Consider the following 17,247-nt stretch of genomic DNA (forward strand, 5'->3'; position numbering starts at 1 on the left):
CTGAACCAATACCGATAGTGGGGGAACTATTGAATAAGAAATGTCGTAGACTTCTTTTGTTTTGCCTCGCATATTCCTAGTTGATATTTTTTTAGTGAGTCTAACACTTCTTTCCCTTCTCCCGCAGAAAATACCCAGTACAGACCTTTCCGATATCCCTGCTCTACCTGCAAATCCTATTCCAGTTATCAAAAATTCAATAAAACTAAGATTGAATCGGTAAAACCAACCTCAGGGGTCCATAAACAGTATCTGCCAATTCAACCCGTTGTCTTCTAACGCTGAAATGGAGAACAGAGGGTGCAAGACAAGAATGTGAACACGGATGGATTTAGGTATATTTTGTGCACTTCCCTTGCTGGGCTATAATCACTTGACCTGGACATCCAGGTTAATATGTGAAGCCAGGAGTACTGTTAATGTGTTAGCAACAGTTGCATTAAATACTTCCAAGGATTACTGCCTTTAAAAAAAGGAACGGGAATACTATTTCTTAGCCATATTTGACTTAACTGATTGGGTTTATGTTGATGCATCATTTGGAAAGGAAAAACAAAACGAAGATTAAAAAAAACTGGCAAAAGAGTCCCTTTAAATGCACTTTTATGTACTTTTTTATTGGAATATGACTAATTTTAGCGCTTCAGCTTGATAGATTTTATTTTTATTGAAGAGATTCTTCAATATTGGTGACCTTCAAATTAGAGAACAGCCTGATATATTGTGTACCGAAGGTTAAAAAAAAAAGTGTGCACGGTATCTTGCTCAGTTGCCATTAAGCAGCCGTAAACCTTTCAAAGAAAATGTCAGACCTCGAGGTTGTAAGTTTTGAGAGTACATGTATTGGGTATCGGATAGGGCATGATTAAGAAGTGGTCTATTTTTATTTATCGGATTATTTTATGGTGTATACAAATCAGCTAGCAAAAAGCAAATTTTTTTTTCCTTCAAGCGAATCAGAAACTCCTCTTCGGTCCCTTCCTGTTTCTGTCACAGTGTTTCTTAGAGGGGAAGAAAAGTTTGCATTTAACTTGATTTTTTTTTCAGTTTGTATGCACAAAATTAGACTAATGTCAGTTGAACGCTGGTGGGTTTTTTTTCTTTTAATTGGTCACGATGGGTTACGCAAGCCTTGTAACTTTGTGGCCACCGTGATAAATGCCACTTCGTCCTCATAACTGAAAACTTGAGTGAATAAAGTGTGCCTGTGAAGAAGCAGAACGCCTGTCTTGATGGCCTTTTCGTCACTAAATATTAAGAGTTTTGTACACTCCATAAAAGTCCTGTCTACATGAATGAACATCTCAGATTTTAAATATGAAGGCAGATCTCTCTACCCTAGGATTTTAATCGTTTTTTAGTTTTTAGATAGCTCATCTGAAAGTAGGTTTACACTCTTTGAGCGTTTAATTTTTTTAAAAAAAGAAATCACATTCTAGCAGGCGCTTAAAAGATCTGATAAGGTCTCCTTACCTCCTGGAGTCTTCATTTTGTTCTGTAGAGCTGTCAAAACGATTAGCAGCAACTTTGTGTTAAAAGGAATTGAAATCTGTTCGTGACTCGGCACTACAACATGAAGAATGCCAGTGATATCAGTTGCAGACAACAAACTACATGTTAACTTAGATTCAGTCAAAGTTAAGTGGGACGGGTAAATTGCCCTTCCCATATTTTCTGATCAGCATGTTTAATAACTTCCTTCCCTGCATTGTGCTCAGTCCTCCTACATGTGCATTTCCATGTTAAAAGTAAAATTACTTGGGTCTTTCTCCTATTCCCTCTAAGTTAATTTTTCCAGAGTCAGAGATTGTAGCTTATTCCCTGCCTCCCGGCTGTGCAGTAACCAAGACTTTATTTTCTGCCCTCTCGTTGACAATGTCTAGTATACAAAATTCTTGCCCTAACCCTCGAAAGCCTCCTGTGGTCACACCTCCCGCCCCACCGAACGTGGCCCCGCAACTCCCTCCTCTCACCCACCACCCAGTCCAAAAGGTTTAACTAACAATTGAAGTGTACAAGCTGTCTGTGTATTTTGTGTAGCTATGGACTTTAGATCGAACCTGCCAGGCACAAATTTAGTCTCGTTTTGTTTACACATCAGGAAATCCTCTCTCCCCCCACCCCACCCCCCATTTTATTAAACGTTTCATGTATCTGCAAACCAAGTTTTGCCAAGCTGGAAACTTGGAATCTTTTCTGTATAGTGACTTTTTAATTCTAGTTTTCATAACCTGGAGATCAGACTGTTGCTTTCGCATGATGTACGTAGGTGTCTCATGACTGGAGTTGCTTTGTTTTATAGTATCTGTACTCCTTGTATTTTTCAAGAGCTATTTTGTAAACAGATGATGTATTTCTCCATGGAAAACAATAAAAAAACAGCACAATCCCAAAGTTGACTGGCTTCTTTTAAAGGTTTAAAACAGCAGTGCCTCAAAATTGTCAAAATTAATTTTGTTTGTCCTTAGTTCAGAAAACGACATTTAGTGATAAGTATTATTTGATGTGTTGCTGGTTTTTAAAAAGTATCAGTTGACTACGCGTTGTAAAAGAGAAAAGGTGGACTGCTATTTTCTTATCTACTTTGTTCAGTTGCTTGCTCACAGCATCAGTCGGAGTATGATCAGCGCCTAGAAGGGCGGATGATGTCCTATTGATGCTGTCGTATGTTTAATGGTCGAAGCAAAGTGGGATATAATGCAGCAAAGAGGAACCCAACTGCCGATGATGTGCCCATTCCATAATAGGAAGTAAGAGAAAATACTGTTGAAGGCTTTCACAGCCGGAATCACTGGGGTGCTGTGTGGTTTCCGGGCTGTATGGCCGTGTTCTAGCAGCATTCTCTCCTAATTCTCTCCTAAGAGAGAATGCTGCTAGAACACTGCCATACAGCCTGGAAACCACACGGCCCCTAAGGGAAAATAAACACAAATTTGGTTTCCGTGTATAGTGGAGGGAAAGCCTGAATGTACCTTTTGCTTTTAAGCTTCAGTCTACCTCAGGGGTCTTCAACCTCCGGTTCTCCAGATGTTCCTGGACTACAATTCCCACCAGCCCCTGCCAGCATGGTCAAGTGGCAGGGCTGATGGGAATTGTAGTCCATGAACATCTGGAGAGCCGCAGGTTGAAGACCCCTAGTTTACCTGTACTGTGGCTTGTGAAAAGTACGGCATTAACTTTCTTACCAGCAGATGGCACTATTTCTTTCTTTGTGACTGTTACAACCCTTGCAAAAAACGGTAACAAAGAACCGTCAGAATCCATATTACTTACTATCTAGCCATTGGCGTGCAGTTCACAATAAAACAGCAACTCTTCCACATTGTGAAGTCATTTTGGTTTTGACCTTCATCATTTCACTTTAGCACTGAGTGTTGAAATCAATATGCCGATACATCATCTTCAGAGTTCCGTTTCAGCTCAAGCCAAAGCTGCTATTTGTATGATCAGTTTATTAAAAATGGTTCCCAAGTCAGTCATTTGTAATCTACAATTAAAAAGTAGCCTACAAGTGAAGAATTTTGCAGGTGTATTGCAGCATTCAATGGATTTTTCCAGGTGCAAAGCTCCTTGCTGCATCAGAAACCAGAGCAGAATTGCCTCTTCAGAAGTTTGTGTGGGAATCATAGAAAACCGTGAAGAGGTGCAGAAAAACCTTGCAGCTTGGGAGAATCTGATGTCTACTGCTTTCCACCTCCCTCTTAAATGTTTCAAATTCAATTAGCCATTGAAATAGCCCATCAACTCCAATGAATGCCTCTTGGTTGCATCCCTTAGACTATTACGCACATTAATGTTTCACAGTTGGTGCAGAACATACATCCCTATAAATGCATTTTGTAATACAGAAATGCACTTTCAGAATACTAAACCAAAGTGTATTCATCCTGCCTTGTTTTCCAAAGTACATTTGCTCAGATGCGTGTGTTTTCCCCTCAGTGCTATACCATACAACAGTATTAATTATTTTAGTTTGCTTTAATCATCTTTAAAGCATTAGTTCGATATTCAGCAGAAACCGTGCATCACAAGTTTGATGGAAGCAGATGCAATTTGAGAAGTCTGCAAGGTTCAAACTAGTTTTTGAAATCTATAGGCATCAAACATCTGCCACTATCATCACCAAAAGAATAGTGCTAACTTTGATATCAAACTTCAGAGTCTGTGCCTTGTTATAAAGAGATAACACAGTGAACCGCGGCTGGATGTCCCATCTGTTTTGGTTGATATTTAAGCTCCTAATGGCTTTAAAATACTGTTTAGGCATGTCAAACAGTTCTGAATTCTGCAATATTTGGTCCTTGCACTAAAAATCAGGGTTTGGTTGAGGCTTAGCTGTCTACATTAGTCGTTCTATCCACGTTACTCCATCCACGCATGCGGCAGTACAGGAAATGTTTTAAATTTAAATACAGTAAGAATTCCCTGCGTGTTTCAAAAATATATAACCAAATGAACTTTAAAGAAGCAGAATTCAAATGAAATTGTTTCACGACGGATGCAAAGCTGTGCATTAATTAGTCTGCAGAGACATAGCATCTATTAAATTACTGCTTTTTAAAGTAAGAATTTGTACCCAGAGAAGAGTTTTTAAACTGTAATTAGGAAAGGGGAAAATTAGAAGATGCTGAGATTTTCAAAAGGATGCTTGTGTAAGAAGATAAGACTGAATTTGGGTGGCAAACTTAACCACCATTAAAATGTGTACAAATCTCTCCTGCAGTGCATTTCTGATTACCCATGACACGCCAATGAAGGTTTACAGGTTAAACTGAGGTGATCCCCTGCCCCATACTCTGGATTCTTAACATGGATTAAATCTGGTTTCAAATTCTGGTTAGTGGGGACAATCACAAAACGCAGCAACTCAAGATAGAATGGAATGGGTGGTATTTTACTGCCCGTGTGCAGGGGGGGCAGAGCCAGGTGCGTGGGAGACCCCAGCAGTGTTTCATGCCTGTTTTAATTAAAATGTTATTGACTGCAGCCGTAAAATGGGAGGTGAAACAGGTCAAAATGGCCAGTGTGTCTGAGCAGACCATTTATTAGGAATCGTTTCTTGCTTATTGGTAATCATGGGAATGTGTCCTAATTTATTCCAGCATTTGTTATAACCACATACTTCAGGTACAGAAATAATGTTAGGGCTCTTATCCTGGAAGCATTGAAATGAAGAAGCCTGGCAATCTATATTAACAGGTTTGTGTGTGTGTGCGTGCATGCACACTGTCAAGCCACGATTGACTTATTGCAACCCTGTAGGATTTTGGAGGCAAGAGACATTCAGGGATGGTTAACCATTGCCTGCCTCTGAGTGGGCTGAGAGAGTTCTGAGCTAACTGACTTGCCCAAGGTCACCTAGCAGGCCCCATGTGGAACAGTAGGGAATCAAACCTGGTTATCCAGGTTGTCCCCCATGCTTAACTACTACAACATGCTGGCTCTCACGTTAACAGATGTTGTAGGAACGAGGGAGAGGACTGAAGAAGACAAATGCGTGCCCAGCTCTGATGTTGCTTGACCTTAGACCCAAGTTGACCAGTGTTCTGATGCAGCGGCCTTTAGAGTGCATGTTCTCAACCTTTTTGAACATGGCGGTCCACTTTAACGTACAACATTTCCATCCTCTTTTAACTTTTCATGCTGACCATGTGTAGATATGCCTTCCTAGCCATTCTTCTGTTTTTCCTGAGGAACCCTCGAAGTGTTCTGGGTGGGACACCTCCTAAGAAATGCTTTGTTGTCTCTAGAGGCCCAACTAGACACGATGGTGTCCTTGTATCCACCCTGGGAAAACTGCCACAGTTTTAAAGTCTGAAATGTAGGGTTTGAAAATGCCATGCACCCTAACATGCCCACAACACAGTGCTCTTGTCCCCACGCCCCCACTTTCAAGTGCTAAAACTGCTACTGAGCAAAGGCCTGCCAAAATGGCACTGTTATGTGGCATCCTCTGGGCATTTTTAAACCACCCATTTTAGGCAGCAGCGGCAGATTTGAGGACATTGTCACACAGAGTTTGGCCCTGGGTGTCAGAGTACCTGAGCTGAGACCAAAAAATCTGAGGGCATACCAAGGAAGCTCAATGGTAATTTAATACACCCAATTGGGGCAGATGCATTTTCTGTGGCTTGCCCCGAGGACATCTAAATTAATAACCACTTTCCTCTAAAATTCTGTAAACTGCACTGGGGCAAGAGTATTATTGTGCTTTCTTGGCTTTGCTCTCAGTACTTTGTAAGGCACATTGTATCCCTTGTGGGGGAAGGTGTCATGGAGACCCACTTTCTCTGCTTGTGCGCTAATCATAGATAGCGGATTCTAGTTTTTTCATTGTGGGATTTGACCATCCCATTGCACCAAAGCCTTCATGCAACCACCATGTTCTCGCCACCTCCACTCCACGAGCGCCTGATACAATACACTTCCCAGAAAGTTTGGCAAGAGCAGTGATTGCTTTCCGTTTTCAATCTGTGGTGAAGTCGCTGAGGAAGAGATTGAGGAGGCTAATGCTGGAAAGGGACAGCTGGACAGGGCTGCTCCCCATGAGTGACAGGGCATATTCCCCTTCACAGCCAACACACTGCCCTTGACAGAGCTCTGGCCCAGTTTTGGTGTTCCAGGGCTCATAGGGCCTCAGAAGCCTTTCGTCCTGTCATGGTATTAATAATCCTGCTTTTTTTCCTGACTCCTTTGACTTCAGGACCACTCTCTGTCAGGTTTTGATTATCTCCTTTACCCTGTGAATGGCAATTTCAGTTCTAAATATGAGAAGCTTATTTGGGGAATCATATCTCTTTGGTGGCTTTTGACCTGTTTTTGTTTAATGTATCATCTGAACATTCCCCCCCCCCCCCCCTTTGATTCTCTTCATGGAAAGAATTCATTCTCTAACCTGAGGAAGTTTGGTGGGAATGAGCTTTGCGTAGGATTACGAGGAAAGGTACACTGGAATATTTTAAATTGATTTTTCAAAAGAATAAATAGCCAAAGAATGCAGCATTTAGTCCACTGATGTGAAATACTTTATTATTATTATTTTTTGCCAGGAGCGTGGGCTGTTATCAATTGCATTACCTGTGGAGGGTGGGGTTTCATCACTGCAGGTGTGGGAGGGGAAGGCAATAAACAATATCTGGCACATTCGATTCTCTGCAAGTGCCAAATAACAAAGTGTTCACTATATCTACTCAATGATCACATTCAAACATGTCATTGATGTGGTAGCGTACACACAGCTTTTCCGGAGCATTGCTGCCCCCTTGCTATGCAGAAAATGTTAACCACTAAGCCAAATCTTTCCATTTGAAATCAAAGGGGCTAATGCAAGTAACAAACTGGTGGAAGTAAACCAGTCCAAAGAGCCCTGCCTCTCTTTCCCCCCATCCAGTATCTGGCTGTAAGTGTAATCCAAAGGGGGAGAGCCAGAGGAACGGATAGAAGGAGCCCTGTTCTTTCCTCTCCTGCAGAACGTCTGGCTGCAGCGGGATCCTAAGTGGGAGGAACCAGATATTTATTTGTTTGTTTTTACATGCCATCCTTCCCCTCACAGGCTCAGGATGGCTTCCAACATTGTATGTAAAATAATAAAATCAATGTAGAACAACATTTAAAACAACTATATCAGCCCCATTTAAAACGACTCAATGAATCAATGGTGGCAGTTCATTAAAATACACAACTAAAACCACCGAAGGAAAGAGGGTGGGTGTCATAGGAGCAGCAGTGGCATAGTGGCTAAGAGCAGTGGCTAAGAGCAGGTGCATTCTGATCTGGAAAAATCAGGTTTGATTCCCAGCTCTGCCGCTTGAGATGTGGAGGCTTATCTGGGGAATTCAGATTAGCCTGTGCACTCCCACACATGCCAGCTGGTTGACCTTGGGCTAGTCACTGCTTTTCGGAGCTCTCTCAGCCCCACCCACCTCACAGGGTGTTTGTTGTGAGGGGGGAAGAGCAAGGAGATTGTAAGCCCCTTTGAGTCTCCTACAGGAGAGAAAGGGGGGATATAAATCCACTCTTCTTCTTCGTATCCATGATGGTCCTGCCATATTGCTGCTTTCTATTGCTCCTGCTGGGAGGATTGGATCTGTCTATGGATTCCTACTTGCCAATATCCTGCTCTAGTGCTTCAATAAAGAATATCATATGCTAATCTTCTTGAGTTCTTCCATTGAGACTATAGTCACACAGGGCATGACAGTGGGAAAGGATGGAAGAGGGAAGAGACCAAGATGGAAGACACCTATAGATGCCTCAATTATGTGTCTAGTGGAGCAACTTACAGGCCCTGTGGAACTGTGTCAGGCTCTAGGTTTCACTACACATGCTTTAGTTACAAATTTTTTAAGTCGGCTGCTCGATGGGGAGAATCACCAGCCTTGTGCAACATATCCTTGAAGTGTTGCTGAGCTCCCAAGAATGCTCACGCTGGATTCAAGAAATCTGGAGTGCCCAGCACCATCATTGCCTGTTGACAAACTCTTGCTCTTCAACTCTGCTGGTTCTGTGAACAACAAGCTTCACTTCTTTTCCCTTTGCCAATGTTGTCTGGGTGTGTGGTTTAAGAGCAGGGCAAGTACCAATGGAGACGGGCAGGATTGCTGCACTGTCAGCTGGGTTTTGTTACTAATTGAGACATAGTGTTGGCTGGTGGTTGGTAGGAATAGGGAGCCCTGCGTTCTTCACACCCCCTCCGGTTTGAAGCTGAGAGCACAGCTTGGTCTAATAGCTGAGCTAAGACCCCTGAATTGGCTTTGGCTGCGCCTTGGCGGTGTGGTGGTCTCAATGGTGATGGCCCCACCTTTAAGGGAGCACTGATCCGAATTGGGTTGGTCTTGTGGCAAATAAAGAGCCCTTGTTATAGCTTCATTACGCGGGGAGGGGCAGTTTGCTTTCAGAGTTTGCCTACAAGAAAAAGCGTGTCTGGACTATACCACTCCAGAGTACAAATGGGGCCAATGTGATTCCGTGCAACAAAATTTCCTGCACATGGAAAACAAGCCAGCCCAGAGAATCTCTCTCTGTGTGTTGTATGAAGCAGTGGCCAGAGCCGAGGCGCCCTGACGGTTGCGACGCTGGGGGGGGGGGTCAGTGGCAGACTCCCCCCCCTTCGTTGTCCAACGTGGACGTCGCCAACCAAGACCCTCCGCAGGGACCCCGGGAGAACAACAAGGGGCTTAGAGGGGCAGTACTGCCTTCTGCCAGAGGTGGCAGCAGAGCGCTCGGCTCTGCGGCCAATCTTGGCTATTGCTGGTGCGGTACCTCTGATGCGATCTCCTATCCCGCAGATATAGCCACGAATTTTTATTCTGCTATAGTGGGGGCTCTTCCTACGGTGTGCCTGCCGTCTTGTGCATACCAACGAAAGGAAGCTAGGTGTCCTCAGTGGAGCAGATGGTGGAATCTAATTGGACAGACGACTACATGGTGGGGAGCTGCTGAGATACGGACATATGATGACATCATTATTTTCCCAGGGACGCTCAAGCCAGCGGTGAGAGAGCTAGGCGGGCCATACCCTGGGAGAACATTTTTACAACTAGAACCTGTTATCTCAGGGTCAACTGGGGCGGCCAGTGGCAGAGGCTCCTCGGTTGCCATCTGGACTACAACTCCAGATCCCCACCCCATAGGGCTCTGTGGTCCTATTTTTGTGCGGCCGGCTCGGGTGGTGAGAGCTGGGGATCCCTGTGTTGATGGGATGGGGTAGATACTGCGGTAGGCAGCGGCCCTATGATAGAAGACACATGAGATACAATCATGCTCGTTTGCCTTCTGACCTCCGACCTATTCCGAGGAACGACAGTGGCTGGGATCAGGAAAACTCTGCTTCGTCTTTGGTGTTATTTAATGCCAGGTCCATCAATAATAAGACCATGGTGCTCCGAGATTTCCTTGCAGCCCAGCAGGTGGACCTGGCATGCATCACCGAAACCTGGGTGCGCGAAGTTGCGCCCCCGGGTTTCGCGTGTCTTCACCGATCACGAACACAGGGCCGGGGGTGGTGGGGTGGCATTGTTCATCCGTGATTCTATTCCCTTTAGGGCTGTCCCCGTCCCGGAGGTCACCGGCATAGAATGTGTTGGCCTAGAGTGGTTAGCCCTGGAGAGGTTGGCTGTCCTCCTGGTGTACCCGGTGCGCCCTATGGCAGCGCACCGGGAGGCAGCCTGCCGCGGCTGCTGGAGGTGGTGTCGGACTGGGCGTTGCGGTTCCCCAGACTTATTGTCTTGGGTGACTTCAACGTCCATGCCGACGTCACCTCATGCATGGCGGCCGCTTGGACCTGAGATGTCATCCATGGTGACGCTAGGCCTCTCCTTAATAAACTCTGGACCCACTCATGAGGCCGGGCACATGCTGGATTTGGTCTTCGGGTCGGGGATACACCTGGTCGTATCCTCTACGGATAGAGTGCCATGGTCCGACCACTATGCCCTGAAGGTCCCGGGTGGACTTGCCACACCACCCGTCCTAGGCTGACCCGGACTATTTCGCTACGCCAGCCCGCGGAGACTCATGGATCCCTTGGTTTTCCTAGATATAGCTCTTCGGGACCCTGAACCTGCCGGCACACCTTTCGATGAGCAGGTGGAGGATTGGAACTCCTGTCTCTCCGATGCCATCAAAGTTGTTGCTCCCCGGCATCCCTCCTACGCCCCCGTTCCCGGCCATTGCCTTGGTATACCGAGGAACTGCGTCGTGTGAAGCGGAGGCTTAGCAGACATCTAGAAGCGGTATGGAGGGAAATCATGCGTGTGAGCGAAGCTCTTGGCGAACATCTTATAGGGCAGCTTATGAGAAGCCTATGAGATATGGCGACAAAGGGGAAGGTGAAAGAAGGGTCTTTTTCTCCTCCTCTCACGCATCCACTAGCTCTCGCCCAGCACAATTGATTTAAGTATGAATTGGGTCACTTTGACCTCCTTATCGGAGAGATCTTCAAATCCCCAATTGAGCATCAGCTGTGAGGCTTTTATGAGCTTTTAAGCGGATAAGATCGTGATAAGCTCATGCATGACCTTCCATCGGCGTTGGCTACAATTAGTGAACTGGAGACTCCCTTGCCCATCTTCAGGCCCTTGTCTGGCCCCAGTTTTCCCTGTCTCTGAAGCAGCTGTTGGACAGAGACCTTAGCTGCTGTTAAGACCTACTACCTGTCCTCTGGATCCGTGCCAGTCCTGGCTTGTGAAAACCTGCCAGGCAGAGCTTCCTGACCCCATCTGTTGAGTATAATCCAATGGCTCCCTTGAGCAAGGAGTGTCTTCCCAGATGGGCTGGAAGGGAGGCAGTGGTCTGCCCACTCTTAAAGACCATCATTAGCAGATCTGAGGGGATCCTGGCCAATTACCGCCCGTCTCGAATCTTTCGTTTCTGGGAAGGTAATTGAGAGAGTGGTGTTGGGCAGCTTCCAAGGCTTTCTGGATGGCGCATTGGCTTTGACTCCTTCCAGTCCGGCTTCCGTGCTGGGCATGGAATGACGGAGACTGTTCTGCAAATTCGCCCGTCCACAGATACACTCCGTATTCAGCTTCGACCCGTAGTTCGATCGGCGCTGCTGGTGTTGTTAGATCTCACATGGCGTTTCACGTGGTGCGACCATGACCTTTTGACCCACCCAGCCTGGCCGCCTCCAGTCGCGGGGGGCATTGTCCTTCAATGGATAGTCACCGTTTCTCCGGAGGCCAGAATCAACAAGTGAGTAGTCGCGAGGGATCCAGGCCTCCCAGAAGTGCCAGCGCTGTCAATGCGGTGTACCCCAGAGGTAGCTATTATCCCCGCTGTTATTTAACATCTACATGTGACCCCTTGCTCAGCTGGTACAGAGTTTTGGGCTGGCCTGTCATCAGTACGCTGATGACACACAGCTCATTCTGTTGATGGAGGGGGGAGCAACCGCCGCCCCTGCAGCTCTACAGCACTGTTTGGAGGCAGTCGCTGGTTGGTTGTGACAGAGCAGGCTTAAACTGAATCCATCGAAGACGAAGATCCTTTGGCTTGGCCGCGAGGGGGGGTGGGATTTTCCAGCTGCCGGTGTGGGAGGGGGGTCACATTGGCACCGACCCCTTCCGTCCGCAGCCTGGGGGTCCACCTGGATTTGTCTCTGTCAATGGAGACCCAAGTGGCCCATAGAACCCGGGCTGCCTTTTTCCATCTCCGCCAGGCCCGGCGGCTGGCTCCCTTCCTCTCCCGAACGGACCTAGCCACTGTGATCCATGCAACGGTCATCTCCAGGCTAGACTATTGTAACTTGCTCTATGCGGGCCTTCCCTTGTGTCTGATCCGGAGATTAAAATTGATCCAGCATGCGGCGGCGCACTTGTTAACAGGCAGCGCCACCTGGGAACATATCCAACCTGTATTGTGTCAGCTGCACTGGCTTCCAGTGGAGTTCCGGATCACCTTCAAGGTGTTGGTATTGACCTTTAAGGCCTTGCGCGGCCTGGGACCATCGTATCTTCTAGACCGGATCACCCCATATGTCCCTGAACAGCCTCTCAGGTCGGGGGAGGCCAATTTACTGGTGGTCCCTGGCCCTTCAGCGGTGCGGCTGGCCTCCACACGGGCCAGGGCCTTTACAGCCCTGGCCCCGGCCTGGTGGAACACTCTTCTTCCAGCTGTCTGGGCCCTGCGGGACCTTGGGGAGTTCCGCAGGGCCTGTAAGACGGAGCTGTTCCACCGGGCCTTTGGAGAAACCAGCCGCTAATGGTGCCCCCCCCTCCTTTCTGTGGCCCTGACATCTAGGCCACATACCATCTAACGAGACTCGCCATGCCTCCCTTCCCAGGGGAGAGGGAATTTTAAATCTGGAATATTGGGCGCCAACCACATATTATTGAGATTGTGTAAACTAAATTTCTAGTTTTATCGCTGCTTTTAAATGTTTAACTGTTTTTATATTGTCATTTTATATGCTGTACACCGCCCAGAGCCCTTCGGGGATGGGGCGGTATAGAAGCCGAATGAATGAATGAATGAATGAATGAATGAATGAATGAATGAATGAATGAATGAGCCTCCCACCCGTGGTAAGGCCAGACTAAGCTGGAAAGGATGCTCAAAGGGATAATGCCAAAGTAGAGGATTTTTAAAGTTCTAGAGACCAAACCCTATGAGGAAAGATTGAGGGACTTGGGAATGTTTAGTCTGGAGAAGAGGAGACTGAAGTATTTGAAGGGTGTCACTCAGAGGAGGGCAGGGGACTGTTCTTGTTGGCAGAAGAGGAAAGGACTTTCAATAATGGGCATAAATTACAGGGAGGAAGGATATTAAGAAAAAAATTTACAGTAAGAGTTGTGTAACAGTGGAATCAGCTGTCTAGGGGGGCGGGGTTGAGCTTCCCCTCTCTGCCAGTCTTTAAGTAGCAGCTGGACAAACACTTGTGTCTGGGATTCTCTAGATCAGTGGTCCCCAATCTCTTTTCACTTGCATACCCCCTAGCAACTCATTTCCCTAAAATTGTACCCCGATATTAGCAACCCCACTATGTGATTTTCTTTGCTTACCCCCAAATGTTCTGGTGTGAACCCCTCGGGGTACACATTCCCCAGGTTGAGAACCACTGCTCTAGACTGATCCTGCATTGAGCAGGGGTTTGGACTAAAAGGCCTGTATGGCCCCTTCCATGATTCTAAAAACTTCTATTTACTATGTATTGTCGAAGGCTTTCACGGCTGGAATCACTTGGGTGCTGTGTGGTTTCTGGGCTGTATGGCCGTGTTCTAGCAGCATTCTCTCCTGACGTTTCGCCTGCATCTGTGGCTGGCATCAGATCCTCTGAAGATGCCAGCCACAGATGCAGGCGAAATGTCAGGAGAGAATGCTGCTAGAACACGGCCATACAGCCCGGAAACCACACAGCACCCAAATCTATTTACTATATTTATCCCCATCTTTCTCCCCAGGGGAATTCAGCATGGCTTACATCATCCTCTATTTTCTCCTCACAACAACCCTGCGAGACACATTAGGCTCGAGTTTCCATGGCAGAGTGGGAGTTTGAACTGGTGCCCTAGCCTGACACTCTAACCACTAGACAGAATGGGTTCACCCAACCCATGTTTCCCAGATTCAGTCTCAGATCAATACTGTTGTTTCCAAGGAACTCCAAACCGACTTCTACACAATACCCAATTTTTTTGCACAGAGAAGCAAGGCACGGCAGACTGCTTTGAAATCAACTCTTGGGAAGTTTTACTGAAAAGTCATTTGTGTTCACTTGGCGTTTGCCCCTGTACATTTGTTCTCGGTGTGTACAAACACTACAGAAGGTAGATTTTATTTATGGCGGAGCTTCAAGGTCCAGTATCTGCCTTGTTCACGGTCCTTCTAGCAGCCTTCTGTTTTCAAATCAAGAAATGCCGGTGGCTGGTTCAGTACACAGCTGAATATGTATGAGTTCCTTATTTAAACAACTTTGTATATATTTTTTACTGATAAACTAGAAACTGAAATATGGGCAGTCCTGATAGGAGACGCCGTTTTGTCCCAGCGAGCGAACGTTTTGGCACTTGGCCATTTCCCCCTCTCCGCCACCAACGCCACTCGTCGTCTCGTCATATTTTGAACTTTATATAAGCACCTTCCATCTTCTGATCTCAAAGCTTTTGGCAAACATTAATTAAGTTTCACAACAGCCCTCGGAGCTAAACAAATATTGGACCATAGAAGTTAGATGCATATTAGATGGGTGATGGAAGATAGAGAGGTTGCAATTTGACCAAGGTCACCTAGGGAGTCAGCAAGAGGACTGCAGAGTGCACAGGGATGAAGCTAGAATCCCTAATTCTCTTTCCTTCCTTGGATTTTGGTATGTTACTCGTTGATCTCTTTGTGCATAGGAATGAGCCATTACTGTTTGCAGGATGCATCTCTGCCAAGGAGAAGAGGGAAACAGAGGGTAGTACAGGGCACACCACATTCAACTTTTTGAGAATTTTTTGAAGGCAGGCTTCTAACTGGGCAATGCCAGCTCAAGGTGAAGTCAGAGTGGTTAGATTTCCAGAGGTTGAGAGATTCAGTGCCGTCTGTAGCTCTTTGTTTCGTCCTCACAACCAGCCAAAGCAGAATAAATTATCAAACTTGTGAAGCAGAGAAACAGAATAAAGCAAAACGGGGAGAAGAATGCAAAAGAAAAGAGTTGCATACATTTGAGCCATTTCTGCAGGATACAGAATCCAACCATTCTTTTTTGGGTGGGGGGGTGTCTGATTTTTTATTTTTATTTGGGTTTTAATGAGGCAAGATACGTTTAATACGTGTCAGGGGGCACAAGGAAAGAGTTACACCCCCCCCCCCACTTTATGAGGGACTCAAAGTGGCTTGCACTTCCATTTAATCTTTACGACAACCCTGTGAGGTAACTGATGCCAAGAGAGTGTGACTGAGCCAATGCCACCAAGCCAGCTTCCATGTCAAAGTCTGTCAGTATTTGAATCAGGGTCTCCCCGATTCTAGTTCAATACTCTAGCCACTCCACCACACTGAGATTACACTTCTTGCTCTTGCATGTATGGTACAGTTAGGCCTTCTTCTGGAACTGGTCTGTAGACATCCAGCCCAGTTGACGTAACATCTTCTTACAAAGGAACTGAGAGAGGCAGTGGGAGTTGGACTGAGGGAGGCAGTGGGAGGTGAGGCTGATTGGTGACTAGGCCATGGGTCGGCCAATCTCTAGGTAGCACCTGGTAATCTCTCGCTATTTCAACTGATTACCTGATGACCAAGACCAGCTCCCTGGGAGAAAATGGCTGCTTTGGAGAATGGGCTCTATGGCATTACATCTTCTTTTATTGCTGGAACTTATTTCAATCAATGTCCAGAACTTGTACCCCACTGTATATGGAGGTCTCAGGGTGGCTTACAAAATTAAAAACAACAATAAAAACATTGTATAAAACAATAATAAAAACACCATAAAACAAACTTTCAAAATATTACCCACCATATACCCTCCCCCACCCCAGACCAGCAACCTCTAGAGGACCTCTAGACCAGCGGTTCTCAACCTTCCTGATGCCACGACCCTTTAATATAGTTCCTCACATTGTGGTGACCCCCAACCATAAAAATGGTATATATAAAATATTAAAAGGCCCCGTGAAAGCATCTTTCGACCCCCAAAGGGGTCACAACCCCCAGGTTGAGAACCATTGCTCTAGACCAAAGTCCTTTGAGAAAAGTCTGAGAGTCTTGGGAATGTTCAGTCAGGAAAAGAGGAGGTTGATTGGATGACATGGTTGCTCTCTTTAAGTATTTGAAAGGCTATCACTTAGAGGAGGGCAGGTAGCCATTCCTGTTGGCAGCAAGAGGACAAGACTTGCAATATTGGCTTTAAATTGTAGGCAGAAAGGATATCAGGAAAAAATGTTTGCAGTTAGAGTAGTTCAACAGTGGAATTGGCTGCCTTGGGAGGTGGTGAGCTCCCCCTCACTGGGAATCTTCAGCCAATGGCTGGACAAACACTGGTCAGTCATGCTCTAGGCTGATCCTGCACTGAGCAGGGGTTTGGACCAGATGACCTGTATGGCCCCTTCCAACTCTATGATTCTATGATTTCCCTTTCTCCAGTGTTCTCACAGAAGACAGTTTTGTGTGGCTCACTCTGTGTGAATCCTCAAAATCACATGGAGGGTTTCCGCTCGAGCAACAAAAGCCCAGAACGTTTTGCAATGCCATGAAAATTCTCTGTACAATCTGAGACTTAAGCAAGTCTCTCTAGATATTCAACCACTGTGGCTAGGAGATTTGCCATAAGCCTGCCTTCTGCAAAGGAGGTCAGGTGACATGTAAATTAATGCTTGTTAACACTCATCGTTAGGACTGCAGTAAATCCTATACCAAGAAGAACCTCAAGCTCAAGAGATGTATTCCCAAGTAGGAAAATGTCCAATGAGTTTATTCTCATGATTATATTTGTCTGCACTCAGAAACATACATTAAAGCCCTAATTAGGGTTTTTAATGTATTTCTAAAGATGTATTTCTAAAGCTCTGTTGCTGGCAATGGGGCTTGCTTCTGAGTAAACCCTCCTAGGGTCGAGATTCACCTGTTGGAAGAGTTGCACGGTTGCTTCAAAGGAAAGCCACTGACTACCACCAAGCTTATTCCTGAGTAACGCATGCCTTGGAGCCAACAGTTTTTTCTTTAGAAATACATTAGAAAGTCACAGCAGACTTATGGTGTCCCACTTGATGAGGTGTTCCAGGCAAGAAACATGCCAAGCTGGGTTGCTATTGCCATCCTCTACAG

General features: G+C 46.0%; 1 protein-coding gene across 3 annotated transcripts in view; it reads left to right on the top strand.

The window, feature by feature from the left end:
* PAPOLA (poly(A) polymerase alpha) overlaps positions 1-2,394 on the top strand; it is a 36,859-nt gene extending 34,465 nt beyond the window's left edge. For all 3 annotated transcript variants that reach the window (XM_048485319.1, XM_048485317.1, XM_048485318.1), the window contains exon 22: positions 128-2,394. In XM_048485319.1, coding sequence (XP_048341276.1) covers positions 128-223 — 96 coding nt within the window. In that variant the 3' untranslated portion in view covers positions 224-2,394. The remainder of the gene's footprint in view (positions 1-127) is intronic.
* The last annotated feature ends 14,853 nt before the right edge of the window (positions 2,395-17,247 follow it).

The sequence above is a fragment of the Sphaerodactylus townsendi genome, linkage group LG02 (assembly GCF_021028975.2).
Source record: "Sphaerodactylus townsendi isolate TG3544 linkage group LG02, MPM_Stown_v2.3, whole genome shotgun sequence".
Classification (NCBI taxonomy): Eukaryota; Metazoa; Chordata; class Lepidosauria; order Squamata; family Sphaerodactylidae; genus Sphaerodactylus; species Sphaerodactylus townsendi.